At 49.1% G+C, this 14210-nt stretch overlaps 1 protein-coding gene across 8 annotated transcripts in view; it reads right to left on the bottom strand.

The window, feature by feature from the left end:
* Positions 1-339: 339 nt before the first annotated feature.
* The window catches only part of Rtel1 (regulator of telomere elongation helicase 1), a 35179-nt gene continuing 21308 nt past the window's right edge, over positions 340-14210 (bottom strand). For 3 of the 8 annotated variants that reach the window (XM_040732685.1, XM_040732689.1, XM_040732690.1), the window contains 23 exons: positions 14129-14184; positions 11378-11452; positions 11191-11272; positions 9468-9600; positions 9231-9344; positions 9104-9144; positions 8826-8911; positions 8603-8680; positions 8103-8180; positions 7659-7805; positions 7465-7580; positions 7129-7252; positions 6875-7025; positions 6650-6789; positions 5987-6082; positions 4226-4424; positions 3893-4030; positions 3325-3402; positions 2920-3144; positions 2675-2836; positions 2455-2577; positions 2274-2377; positions 340-1392 (listed from right to left, as the gene is read on the bottom strand). In XM_040732685.1, the coding sequence (XP_040588619.1) occupies positions 1231-1392; positions 2274-2377; positions 2455-2577; positions 2675-2836; positions 2920-3144; positions 3325-3402; positions 3893-4030; positions 4226-4424; positions 5987-6082; positions 6650-6789; positions 6875-7025; positions 7129-7252; positions 7465-7580; positions 7659-7805; positions 8103-8180; positions 8603-8680; positions 8826-8911; positions 9104-9144; positions 9231-9344; positions 9468-9600; positions 11191-11272; positions 11378-11452; positions 14129-14184 (2708 nt within the window). In that variant the 3' untranslated portion in view covers positions 340-1230. Of the gene's footprint in view, positions 1393-1854; positions 2578-2674; positions 2837-2919; positions 3145-3324; positions 3403-3892; positions 4031-4225; positions 4425-5986; positions 6083-6649; positions 6790-6874; positions 7026-7128; positions 7253-7464; positions 7581-7658; positions 7806-8102; positions 8181-8602; positions 8681-8825; positions 8912-9103; positions 9145-9230; positions 9345-9467; positions 9601-11190; positions 11273-11377; positions 11453-14128; positions 14185-14210 lie in introns of those variants that run through there. The other 5 variants (XM_040732686.1, XM_021229789.2, XM_040732688.1 and 2 more) reach the window with 5 other exon arrangements.

The raw sequence follows: 14210 nt of genomic DNA, 5'->3' as shown, positions 1-14210 counted from the left end.
TGGTCCCCCACTGTCTGGTATGGTGATTACTGCCAGAAGCTGTTATCCTGGAGTGCCTGCTTAGCAAGAGCTCCCAAGGAGGTTTGGAGCTATTGCTGAGCCACAGGTTCAAGACCTATCAACTCCTTATCCAAGGTCAGGTCATCTGGGAGGGGTGACTGAGAAGCTACAAATTAGGAACGGGGGTGTGAGTGCTCTGAATCAAGGAGAGGCCCCATCCCATAGGTGCCCTATGAGCTGGGTTGAGTACTTCTTAGAGGATCCTCCTGGGAATTAGAAAATGGGTTACTCATGAGCAAACCAAGCAGAAGTGTAGCATGGGACATCAAGACATCCTGAGTCTTTCTTGCTAGCTTTCTTCAATTCAACAAAGTAAAGCTAGAGGCTTCATGGGGTGACCTTTGGGACACCTATGGTAAACAGGGAGCAGATAGAAGGTGGTCATTCTGAAGCTTGTTGGCTTGTGGACAGCCATAATTTGAGAACAGTTGTATCTTCTGAAATGAATAGCTTTATAAAAAGTAAACCTGAAGAAGTATAAGGTTAGGGTGTCATTGGTTGTGAGTGTAGGATAAAGTCCTGTGTACAGTGAAGAGAACACAGTTATAAGGAAATTGTGCATTAGCACCTCTACAGATAGAGCAGCCTAGCCTCGTGCAACAACTGGAGCAGTTGTAGCAATAGTGCCTAATCCTGAAATTCACTGAAGTTGGAGAACTGTTGAAGCTGCAGCTGTAAGGTCACAAGGGCCTCCTGTGGTGGTGGTTAGCTGTTTTCTTGGTTTACCAGGGCCAGCTGCAGCCACCACAACTCTTTAAAGGAAATGTCCTAGAAAGTCAAAAAGTCCATGAAGCTGCATTCATATTCCGAGAACTAAAGAGAAATTCCTAAACAAGGCATGAAAGTAGGTAATAGAAAAAGTAGGAACAGAATACCCATGAGAACAAGGGGCAGAGCAACTATTCAAATAGGAGTTTCAGGCTAGACTACCAAGTAAAAAAAAATCCCCTGAGCCCTATGTTGGAAAAGGTGGGGAGATAATATAGGTGGAACTAAGATCTGCCATTTCCTGTAAGGATTCTCTCAAAAACTTCAAGTCTGGTTGACCTGTTTTTCATTATCAAAAAAGCACCATCACCTTGGGCTGATATACAGGAGTTGCCTTCTCAGGGCTCTGACCCTGTCCACAAAGCCACAAATTTCCAAACAAAGTGCCCCAAAACTTCTGGCTTACCAGGTTCTGGTTCCAAGGGGAGGAACTGGGTAAAGTTGAAAGGCAAACTCAGGGCAGAGCAGATATGGTGAGGATGGCACTGCTCTGAACTTGAACAGCTGGCTGAGTGAGGTGCCTGTAAGACACAGGCCCCACTGAGCATTCTTGCTGTTATGTGCCTGATGAAGTGGAAAGAAAGGGCAGGATCAGGGAATATCTGGGGTCTATCTTCCTCTTGCAGCTTAAGTTCTAAACTCCTGTAGCCTTGCTCCTTGCCAGGCATCCACCAGGACCAATCATGCCAGCGCTAGACAGCTTGCAGTGTGGTTAGGTTGAACAATTTCATGTAGATGAGACCTGGAACCACCCAGAAGGGCTTTGAGGCACGGCTGGTGGAAATCTGTGAGGCGTGGCTATCGATTGGGAGGTGGCTGGACATGGAGAACACTACAGCTCTACAAGGGATCTTCCCAGACCTTGATTCTTCCACACTTTGAGACAGGGTTAGTCTGTGTAGTACTTTAGCTGTCCTGAAACAAGGAGCTATCAGCCTGCTTCTATAGGGATTAAAGGTTTGTACAACTGTACCTAGCACCTCCATGACATTTAAATTGTCCAAGCCCAAGACACAAACACCATCCTGACAATTGTTGGTTTTATTGAACAGCCTGAACCTTTAATAATATAGGCACATTGCCAATATAGGCACGCATAAAAGCTCTGGCAAGGAGGCATCTAATAGACACACCCCTTCATGCCCTGAAGTTCCAGACTTTCTCAGAGGTAGGTTCAGAGCCAATTAGATGGCTAAGTATGAGACTTGCAGTGGATCAACCAGTGTCTAGCCATATCAGGGCTTCCAAGAGTCTCCATTTGTGTTCACTGTGGCTTTGGCCAGAAGACCTGTGCAATGCTCTGCTTCCTATTAACAGCACCGCAAGCTGGACACATTCTAGAGGCCTGTGGAGATACCTGCTAGGCACTGTAGCATGGCTAAATGCATACCCTAGACCTGGCCCCTTAGCCCACCACCTAGGGACAGAGAGAGTCAGACCCCAACCTGGAGTTGCAGTTGCCAGCAGGCCCGGCAGCGGTAGAAATCACAGGAGCAGCACTGGAAAAGCACCGTGTCTTCAGTTGCACAGGCCGGGCACACAAATGCAGCTGCAGGAGGTCTACGTGAGCGCACACAATTCAGCTCCCAGCCATAACCAACAGTCCCTGTAGCCCCTATTGCTTACTCCATTCAGGCTTCGTGGGCTCTGGGGTGGTATCATCAGACATTACACTCTGCTCTGGCCTCTGTCTAAAGAAGGATGAGATCTTACTCTGGGTCTTCTCAGGCTTCTTGGACACAGAGGGACCTGCAGACAATGAGTGTAGGGAGCTTGTTTCTCTCCTGATAGCTCCCAGGTGCCATGAGGGGCTTAGGGTGACAGGAGTCCTTAAGTGGGCTCTCACCTGGTTTTATGTCCTCATGGGCAAGCTCAGAAGGCACAGTTGTGCTCTTCTCCCTGGGACCTGGCAGCTCCAAGCCCCCGCTTGTGGTAGGCAGGCCCATCAGGTCTGCACATGTCTGCAGGAAGTGAGGCTTGTGGTGGTGACGCACAAACATGCCAAACCCTGTGGGGTACTTTTGCTCAGGCTCTGCATGATCACATGCAGCCCCCACACTGCCCTTTCCCCAGAACCTATGCCCTACATACTCTGTAACAGGGATAAGTGTTCAGGTTTTGCAGTGGTCAGTGCTGCCACCACAGCCAGTGCCTTGTCCAGGTCATCGTCCTGTTTGTATGCCCTCAGAGCTGTCATAAGCTGGCTGCAGCCTGTAGATCCCAGAGCCTTGCGGACATCAGACAGGTAGGCACTCACAGCAGCCTGGCCAGGTTTTTCTGCTGTACATCCCACTTTTGGACAACTGCTGGGGTCTCCTGGAGGAGAGATGTTACTGGGGGTCTAATGGTTTGGGACTACCTCCTCACTCCACTTCTTCCAGATACCCCTATAGAGTCTGTCAGCTGCTCAGGACAAATAAGGTTCAGAATCAAGCAGTTCAACATGACTCTTCAAGGATTTTTAAGTCCCACCTGGGGTCTTTAGAAGCCAAGTACCTTTAGGTGGCTGATGGGCAGACAGGTGAGGCCTCCCTCGGTTCAGGTGCTCTCCAGTATCCAGCTGTCTACCTACACCTTCAGAAAAGGTCAGTTTAGGAACATGCTCCTCTGAGACTAGACCTCATAATCCTCAGACAGGAAGGTGACCCTGATAACAAGCACATGTCACAGACACACCCAACTGACTTGGAGGGCCCAGACAATGGGTCCCACTCAGGAGCATAAGTACAGTAGGAACCTCAATGAGTACCAAGCCCAAAGGGTGAATTCTCCCAATTGGTGAAGTCCCTCTGCCACATCTGCCCTGTATCAAGCACTGAACAGGTACTGCCTCTGTGGAGCTTAGGTATTAGGACAGAAGTATGACAGGTCCCCAGCAGCCATGACTCTAGCATGAATTCCCCAGTGGCAGGTCTCTTGGATGCCTAGGCTAGGAGACTGAGTTCATCCAACAAACTGGGCTATCCTTGGGCAACAGAGACAGGGATTAGCTTGCTATGCCCATCTCAGGTGTAAACTGCCTTTCAAATGTGAAATTAAGGGTCTAGCCTAGGGTTTTGCTCACAGGTGGAGTCCGCAGCTGACTGTGCTTGTTCTTGGAAAGGGAGGCCTCCTGCTTGGTGGCCACAGCCTTGGCCTGTTAGCTGGAAGCAGATGTCTTCAAACTGCTGCTTGTGGTGGGGTCGTACAAACTGGTAGAAGCCTGTGGGGAGTAGATGTCTGAGTCTACGGGCTCCATACACTGCTGATGGGCTAGGGCCTCTGTGGACCATGGCCTACCCACCAAGCCCTTTCTCTGGAAAGCAGAGACACCCTTGGGCCCTAGTAGCCCTCCTAACCAGTCCCACCCCACCACTGTGGTGTTATCCCTACAGCAGCATTTTGAAGGTCAGGGCACCTTTAAATAGAGTGTGCTTCTTGGGGTCTTCAGCAAAGAGGCAGGTGAGAGAAGCCACTAGGGCTTCAAAGTCATCAGAGCCCTTATACTGCTGCAGGGCCTGCGTAAAGGTGTCGAAGTTGGCTTGGCTCAATGCTTGCTTCACTGCTACCATGAACAGCTTGGCTTTGTTTTCTTGTGTGCCAGCCACTGGTTCCTCCTGCAAGACATGATCAAGAACCCTATCAGAGGGGCTGGAGAGATGGCTCAGAGGTTAAGAGCACTGACTGCTCTTCCAGAGGACCTGAGTTCAATTCCCAGCAACCACATGGTGGCTCTCAACCATCTGTAATGAGATCTGGTGCCCTCTTCTGGCCTGCAGGCATGCATGCAGACAGAACACTGTATACATAATAAATAAATCTTTAAAAAGATGTTTAAAAAAAAAAAAAAAGAACCCTATCAGAGTCAGCCCTTCCCTCCTGCCTTGGAGGCAGTACAGAGCCTAGGGCCAGGGGATAATGGTTCACTGCCTGTGAACCATCTACCGGGACAAAAAGCAGAGAGTGTTTCTGGAGAAACAAGGTCCAGTTCTGGTGTGTGGTGAAGCTTAGGCCTGTCTGAGACCACACCAAAGGCAGCCAGAAATCTATAGGGAGCCTATGTGGTTACTGCCCCACAGCAGATACAGCTGTAGAGGAGACACTTCTCAACAGGTTCAACCTTAGTTCTGTACATCTCAGACCTATACAGAACTACGTAAATCAAGGCAGCTCCCACTCCTACCATTTCCAGTAGGCTCAGGCCCTCCACAGCTAGTCTGCTTTCTGATGCATCAGCCCTCCTGGGCACTGACTCTTCTCACAAGCATGATAAAGCCACCACACTTGGGGCTTTACAGCAGGCAGGGGGTTAATGGCTCAGGCTGTGACTCAACTTTTCATCTGAAACTAGGAATACATTGTACCTCCTCATATAGATAATTAATTCAGTGCCCATACTCAGGGCCATTCTGCTCATGATGGTGGAGGAAACCACAACCAGTTATAAACCCCAATTCAAATAGTCAGGCCAGATTCTAACAGAAAAAAAGATCTCTTGAGCAGGGCTGGAAAAGAAGAGTCTCTTGGCAGGGTGAGCATGGTAGCACATGCCTGTAATCCCAGCACTTGGGAAGCAGAGGCAGGAGGATCAGGAGTTAAAAGTCATTCTTGGTTACATAGTGAGTTCAAGGCCAGCCTTTTTGTGACCTCTCTGAAAACTAAAGATCATGGGGGGAAGAAAGAGTTTGATGGAGGAAGTCCTGTGTATATGTTTGTCTTACTGGTTGATTAAATAAAGCACTGTTGGCCAATAGGGAAGCAAGATAGGTGGGACTAGGAGTCGAGGAGGATTCTGGGAAATGTAGTCAAGGGTAGGAAGTCACTATGTAATCCTGGAAAGATAAGACCTTATATATTATGTAGTAGTCATGGGTTAATACTTAAGACAGAAGTAGCCAATGAGAAGCCCTGGACATTGGCCGACAGACAGCATTGTAACTAAGAGTCTATGTGTGTTAATTGGGGTTGACGTGACTCTGGGACCAGGCTGGCGGGAAGAATCTCGTTACAGGGGCTGTCCTCTTGGAGAAAGAATGGCAAATTAGAGCCCCTGGTAGTCAACATCAAGTTATTCAAACCTAACCACACCCCTGCTTGGTCAGGGGCAATAGGTACTGAAGGCAAGGTTCCCATACATGCCCACAAGTAGCTAGCTTAGCTCCAAGGGTGGCTAACATACCGGATGGCTGACCAGCCTGACCTTCCTCCTTCCTCCTCTCTGTTCAACAGATGGCCTCTTCTCATACCGGAGAGATAGGGGGGAGGAGCCGAGTGCCTGAGGGAAATACAGCTGTGGTACTAACCCAAACCCAGAATTCCCAAAGTGCCTGTGATATCCTTTTGGGTCCCCAGGATCCTTACTTGTGTCCTGAATGTAGGGCTGAAGGGGGAGGGTATCATGCCCTAACCCTGGTGGCAAGGCTGAGACTCTGTCCCTTCTGTGTCATGTCGTTTGCCCTTGTTATTTGCAGGCAGCAGTGAGCCAAAGGTTAGGTTGTGGTAACTGATTGTCAGAGCAGGAATAGAGGGAAGGAGCTCCAAGAGAGACCTAGGAACTTACAGGCTTTTGGGCAATGGCCTCTGAGGAAAAGGAACTCAAGATTCCATTCACACAACATAAACTGGAAGAAAGGCCAATCTGGAGCAAAGCAGGGGGCAGGATGTTCTAGATTTTGAGTGACCTGTGTCAGAGTGACCCACCAAAGACATGGTGGTAGCATCATGGGAGCCAGGGCCTGAGGATGAGTCATGGTACAGTGGAGGTGCTGGAATCTCTCACTTGCCCACCTGTGTGCTGGAAAGTGTCCATGTTCATGCCCGACACCCTCGCCCTCCCTCACACCTGCTCCTCAGATGCCCCGGCCTTCTGCTCGTTGTACTCTAAGGCGGCTAGCAGCCCCACAGGCCTCGGCTGGGCAGAAACTGGCTGCTGCTCATACTCCACACACAGGCTGCTCTCAGAGTCTCCAGAAGCTGATACTCCTGAAGAAATGTGTTGAGAGGAAAGCTTACCAGTAAGCAAGGATACTGTCTCTGTTTCATGTGGTTTGTACCCAACCCTACACACCTGTGGGCCTCTTCCTCAGGCTGGGCACATGTACATCCAAGCTCATGGCTTTCTGGGTGGAGAGGAGAGGGTTGGACAATGTAGCTTCCTTGAAAGCAGCTTCTCTCTCACTTACACCTGAGGTCACAGCCTGGGGAACTGGCAAAGGCATCTGTAGAATTATATGGTGAGGAGGCTTGCATCAATTGCTCCTCAGAGAAGGGACTCCAGCCTTTCCATGGGACAGGCAAATCAACCGGGCAGTTGGAGCTCACAGTTTTCTGAGCAACACGGAAGAACTGGGATACATCTCGGATGACGTGGCCAAAGTTGTCATACACCTTGAGGTAGGGGCGCACCCAGGAGGGCAGCTGGGCCCTGGTATCAGCATAGGCGAACCTGCATGGTGAATATGTGACTATCAGCTCAAGTCCTCTACCACAAAGACTAATGGCCATCCCTGCCCTACAGCACTACATTCAAGCCTCAAAGTGAAGGAATAGTAACTGTTGGTAGGGCAAGAAAGGTTGCTATAGGTATTGAACAGGCAGAAGAGGGTCCAGGGTCTAGAAAGTAGAAAGAAATGCAGATGGTCACAGAGCATCCTGTACCTGTGGTCACATAGGAAGATGGCCCCATAGTCATGGCGGTGTCGGATAACCCTCCCAATAGCCTGGTTCACAGCCCTGGATGCCTGCTGCTGGTACCACTCCTGCCCTGAGAGATACTAAAGAGGAATGAATTTTGGTTATTAGGGCCCTTGGTCCACAAAGTTCCCTGCTCACTCAACTCTGTGGTGTCTCACCTGACCTCTAGCCCCACTCCGGCCTCTCAACTCATCCAAGAACTGCATCTTGAGGACAACACGGGGATCCATTCGTGGGGGATATGGGAGGCCGGTGACAATCACACCTCGACCGTTCATGTCTGAGAAGTCCAGCCCTTCACTGGCCTAGAACATAAGAAATAGGCACTCCTCTCCCCTGTCCGTCTCCACCCCAGTTTGTGGTCTACCCATGCCCTAACCCTTTCAGCCACCTATCCCAGGTATTGCAGGGATGCAAGGAAGTTCTATCAGGTCCACAGCTGGGCCCATGTCAATTCTACAACATTCAGAACCTCCTACCTAACTTTGACCCTGGCATGGCTCCTTACTAATTTACCTGCTGGTTGTAGGACCCAAAGCAGGAGCCTTGTTGCATCCAATGTAAGGAAAACTAAGAATGAAGATGACCTGCAGAGACCTCACCTTTCCCCGGCACACAGCTAAGAAGGTGGCCCCATTAGACCCAGGTGAAGCAACTCGCTGGTAATAGGCATCAATGACCTAGATGAGAAGGATGGTCAGTCGGGTTTAGTTTCCTGCCCTTCTCAAGTGACACCCAAATGTTATTATCTGAGATGAAGAATGGTCTCAGCTGGGTGGGACACCAAGGTTCTGAAAGCATATTCATGATCCCATTACCAGCAGAGACACACCCAACACCCAGAGCCTGCCCAGTGTTTCCAGAAAACACGGAACCCCACAGTCAGGGCAGCTGCTGGGTCCCAAAGACACAGGCAAGAAGATAAGCTGCCATTATCTACATGCCACACCATGTCAGGGGTTTTCTAAAAGGTGACACACTTGGAAGTAAGCACACAGCCCAGAACAGGCGGTCTGGAACCAAACCAGAGTGTCTGGTCACACACAGTGGTCAGCTATGAGGGATTGTAGAGTTACCACCTGAAGTGTAGTTTGTTACAGACCTCTGAGAAGCTGCCTTTGTTCCTGGGTTCCACAAACAGAGGTTTCAGCGTCTCCACTCTCTTGGCCAAGTCTTGCGCCTGAGCGAGGAGAAAGCCAGGATGTGAGTGGACAGGTAAGGGCTGTCGCCACAGCCCTGTTTCATAGCTCTGCCCAACCACCTTGCCCGGACTTCTAATGACACTGGGAGCTCCATCTCTCAGGAGTGTATGTAGAGGAACGCACCCGCCAGAACTCCAGGCTTTTCTCCATGACAGGGTAGGAAGGGAAGAAGACCAGAAGCCCATGAGGTACCACGCGAGCGATATTGCCTGTAAGTGCCATAGCTGTGGTCCAGGCGAGGCCTAGAAGACTGCTGAGGGCCCTGTTGGTTCTCAGGAATGGAAACTGGGGAGTACCAGGCCCCTAACCGCCATGGGATAAAGTAGGGTAGAGGGTCTAAGACCGGACCAGTTATGAACAGGGGTTGCCTAAGGAAGGAACAAAGAATCTTGTGTACTTACCCAGGGCCTTCCCCAAGGAAGATAAGCACTCCTCAGAAAACCTGTACAATTAGAGGCTGCTGCCATGAGAAGCTTGGATCTCAGCAATCTACAACACTGCAGAAAGGCCCAAACCAGGACCCCTTACCTTTTGTCATAGGCAGAGCTCAGCTGGACACCATCAGGGCCTCTGGGGATAACCCCCACCCAGAGCTGGTTCCTGTCAATGATGTGTGGGTTCTCCAGACAGACTGGAAATGGGCTGGGGATGGCCAAAGGAAATAAATAATGAATACACCTGAGGTCTGAGACCCTTTGGGACAGCACCCCACCCCCATCCAGCATCTTCCTAGTGTTTTGACTTCTAGCCAGAGGTGGTTCATACATCTGCATCTCCAGAGCGAAGGAAGATAGCGGAGCCAGTGTGCCACTGGTGAGGATAAGAGTGCGGACTCCTTGACAGACCAGTTCACGCATGCTGTGGCTGGGACTGAAGCACCAGTAGCTCAGCACCTTCCCTGCAGAAGAATTGGGTATGAAGACAGGACAGTGGTCCACCATCCTTACATAGGCCCAGGTACACATATCAGGACAAAAGGCAAGGTGTGAGATGGGACCTGAGACCACCCCTTCTCAGGGATCCAGAGAGCAAGAAAGAGGTTGACCCAGGATACTGGCAGATACAAAGAAGACATATGGCCCCAACCATAAACTTCTGTAGAAACCATGACATGTGACACTGGACCTGGAGTTACTCTGCCAAAAGCACACAGAAGGAATAAGCATCCAAACTCCTGACATTTCAAGCATAACTGCTAAAAAGGGAATCAAATTCCCAGACCCTGGTCATATCAACAGCAGCCAAGGTTGCTGATTCAGAAGGAAGCACAGCTCCAAGCAATATCTCACTGACTAGAATCATACTGCTCATTCCCATTGATCTCTGGAAGGTCCAAAACCTAAAACACCATAACTTAAACATCACTGAAGGCAAAGCCAGGTGCGTTCAGAGACCATTTCCATCCTGGGTCAAAATCTGCCTTGCTTGAATTTGAGGCTGTCAACAATCTCAATAAGCTCCTTCCTCCAGGGAAGACAACTTTTGAGAAATCACTCCTCAGTACCTGAATACCCACCAACCTCCCAAGTTGTCACTACCATGAAGGACACTTTTTGCTTGGGAGGGTATTTTATACAGCAGGGAGGCCCCTGGGGGCAGAACCACACCACAGCTCTTGCTAAACATGCCACACCTCTAACTCTTTCCTCCCTCTAGGCCACAATAACTTGAACAACAGCATCCACACAAGCTCCATTGGACTGCTGAGGCTGAGGCTGAGGCTGTAATCTGTAAACTACAAAGCAGCCTCAGGATATAGTGGCATGCAGTTGGGAGGCAGAGGTGAGCAGATCTCTGTGAGTTCAAGGCCAGCCTGGTCTACACAGTGAGTTCCAAGACAGCCAGAGATAAATAGTGAGGCCCTGTCTTGGAAAAAAACAAAACAAAACAAGGCAGCCCAAGAAAAAGTGGTCCACAAAAGGAGAGATCTGAACAGAAGCTCAAGGCATCACTGGAGAATGAGAGAGACGTGGGAGCTGGCGCTGGATGCAGCCTTGATGAAAAGCGAACCTGACGCGTAGGCTGAGTGTTATCTAAGTCAGTGGTTACCACAAGGCACATCTGAAAGGCCAGACTCATTGCCAGGGCACACTACCATGCAAGGTAGATGAGGCAGACTGCAGTCAAGATCCCAGTGCTAAAACAGGGTGGGGGTGGCACAGGTCTTTAATCCCAGCACTTGGGAGACAAAGGCAAGTGGATCTCTGAGTTCAAGGCCAGCCAGGGCTATACAGAGAAACTCAGTCTCAAAACAAACAAACAAATAATAAATTTCAAAGAAGTGTGCCCTAAGTCTGGGAGGGGAGGCCTTGCAGAGCTCTGGTTCTGCCACTGCCTCATAGGTGATTCTGGATAGATAACAGTTTTTCTAGCTTCCTCCACATTCTTTGGCTTTCAGTGGGCATAAGTGTGCATGACGCCAGGTATGATGGTACTATTATGCAAAGGTTGGGCAGGATAGAAAATTTCCTGCAGGGCAGGTTTGTACCTTGTTTCCTAGATGTAGAGGCGTTCCAGGCATCTGACCTCTGAGCTGCCCTCCGGTGGCTGGTTTCAGGGTGTATGTGTACCTGGAAGGACAAACATATATATATATGCCTGCCCAAGTCCTAGAACAACTCCCCCACAGGTCTGTGAAACTCTATACTAGCCCACATCCTGGAAGCTGCTCTTACCTTATAGGAATCTGAGATACCCAGCCCCACGAGAGATCCATGGCTGCCTTCAGGAGGATCTACACTGAACACGATCTGAAAGGCAAGATAGCACAGCAAAAGGATTAGGAGCCTGAGTTGAGAACACAAGTACCTTCAAGCTGAGATAAACAAGTATTTTCATGGTGAGATGGAAACTAAGGCCCCTTAGTCCAGCATACAAGAGCCCAAGGCTAGTCATCTTTCTCTAAGTCAGCCCTCTACTCAGTTCAGTGACCTTATCTACCCAACCATGAAACAAGACTGCATATCCAGGCTGAGGGGAAGTTACTTCTCTCTGCTGTCTCCCACTCCAAATGGCTCCAGGGCTGTCTTGGGCTTATCCCACTGGGAGCTACCTAAACATATCAGGAATAAAGAAGCCTAGACAGCCCTTACTTGACTAACTCAATTTACTCTTCCTTCAGTACCTCTTAGTACTCCAGATTAATCTAGAAACTCAACATTCAAGTTAAGATTGTGACAGGGTTCCTAAAGTCCAGGAATAGTTGACAGGGGAAATGCCAAGACAATTTATGAGAACAAAAATGAATCTATTCTAGCCAGTATCAGAACTTACCAAAACCATAGAAGAGAGTAAATAGTAAAGCAATATGACAACAGCAGCAAGAGATCAAAAAGTGAAAGAGCCAGATAAAAGTAGACACCTGCCTCCCATACCCTTTATAAGAAATGGTGGACAAATGCTCAGTCCCTGTACAAACCCACACAATTCTACAGATGACTTCAAAAACCAAAGGAAACCAGGCATGAGTTAGGCAGCATAAGCCAGTACCACAAAGCCTTTGGCAGCAAGAAAACCTCATCGAGCCTACCAAAAGGCAGAAAAGGCAGGTAGAAGGTAATAAGATATGTTCATCGTCTAAGAACACACAGGATTTACAAAGGCTCCAAATCAGTGAGAAGCACAGCCGTATCAAAGAAGAGCCACCCACAGGGTAACAGAAGTAAAGGAGACACACACGGGACAAGTGGAAGCGTTACACATGGTTCTGACTTCCCTCAAGAGGACCTCTCTTTGCATGGACCGCCTACTTTGTAAAGGTAGCTTGCCACTGGCTCTGGCCTTCCTTAACAGGCAGAACCCCCTTCACTGTGCTTCCCTGATCACCTCCAGCTAAACTGACAACCCCAAACTCTCATCCCAGGAGTCTGCTGTGAGTAGAAGTCCCTCACAGCCTGTGTAAGGACCCCCCCAGGCACTGTGTTCCACCCATTGTATGCAGGCAACCATTGTGCCCATCTTTGCACCCCTAGTAGCACCAGGTAGGACCAGCTTCTCACTTGGCCTGGGTAAACAGGGCCCCACGTTTTCTCAGGATGTATCTGTGTCTGCCTTTAAAATGAAACAAACAAACACCCTACCCCAAGCAAAAACAGACAGGGTCTCACTATGTAACACTGGCTAACATAGAACATACTATGCAGACCAGGCTGCCCTTGAACTCAAGAGATCTGCTTACCTCTACCTCTCAAGTGCTGGTCTTAAAGGTGAGCACCCCTATACCTGGCTCACAGCTAGGGATCTAAGATGTGCTATGAAAACTTATCAGGGTAGGGGGTGTGCTAGAAGGATGGCTCGGCAGTTAAAAGCACTGACTCTTCTTTCTTTCAAGTTTGATTCCCAGCAACCTCCTCTCCTGTCAACCATGGACACTAGGCACACATGTGGTATACATACATGAATACAGACAAAAATAATTCACTAACATAAAAAATGATTAAAAAGAAAAAAGAAGAAGAAGCCGGGCAGTGGTGGTACATGCCTTTAATCCCAGCACTTGGGAGGCAGAGGCAGGCGGATCTCTGTGAGTTCGAGGCCAGGCTGGACCGACAGCCTCCAAAACAATACAGAGAAACCCTGTCTCATAAAACCAAGAAAAAAAAAAAAGAGTGCAGGTGCACACCTTTAATCCTAGCCCTCAGGAAGCAGAGGCAGTTGGATCTCTGTGACTTCAAGGCCAGCCTAGTCTACAGAGTGAGTTCCAGGACAGTCAGAGCTACACATAGAAAGCCTGTCTCAAAAAAACAAAAACAACAACAACAACAAACTTAGCAAGGCTTAGCATATTGAAGATGCCCAAAGTGCCCAACACCAGACCTACCCTCAACTATATGGTCAGGACTGGCTGGCTCACTAGAGTTGAGGACATAGTTGCACTAAGACATTTGCACTACCCAAGGACAACTGCATGTCACACAGACTAGGAGGGAAGGCATAAAAACAGCAGTGACAAGCAGGAAGAGGCATAAAGAGGTTTAGGTAAGAATTCACATGCTTCTCTGTCAGGGCTCCACAGTCCCACCTTTGTCTTTGACAGTGGCTCCATAGCCATCCCTCCCTCTGCTAGGGACACACAGACTATGGATGGCACTTATAGGGCCCATTTCTCCTGATCTGAATCTATCTGGAGCTGCTATGAACAAGGAGATCCTGCCCAGCCCCAAATGGGCTCTAATAGCTCCTGACTTCACTCTTTACAGGACCTTGGTCCCAAAACACCTATGGATGTATCTGGTCACTGAATAGTCAGAAATGTCCAGATCTGTCCCCTGTCACCTCCCACTGAGCCTACATTGCATTCAAGAGAAAGTAAGGTGCTTAAGGGTTTGTTAACTATAGATAATATAAGGATCTTTGTCCATTCCCTGACGCCCTTGCTGCCACTTCCAGAAACAGAGACACCCCAATATTTAAAAGCAGTCTCTTACCTGGATAATGTCCATGAGCTTCTGCAACCCGACCGTGTTGGTGAACACACCAGTACCTGTGGAGCATCAAGGAGCTGACATC

This window comes from Mesocricetus auratus, unplaced genomic scaffold, assembly GCF_017639785.1.
Source record: "Mesocricetus auratus isolate SY011 unplaced genomic scaffold, BCM_Maur_2.0 Super-Scaffold_100028, whole genome shotgun sequence".
Lineage (NCBI taxonomy): Eukaryota > Metazoa > Chordata > Mammalia > Rodentia > Cricetidae > Mesocricetus > Mesocricetus auratus.
The sequence above is the reverse complement of the archived record's forward strand: the minus strand, read 5'-3'. Positions and strand labels throughout refer to the sequence as shown.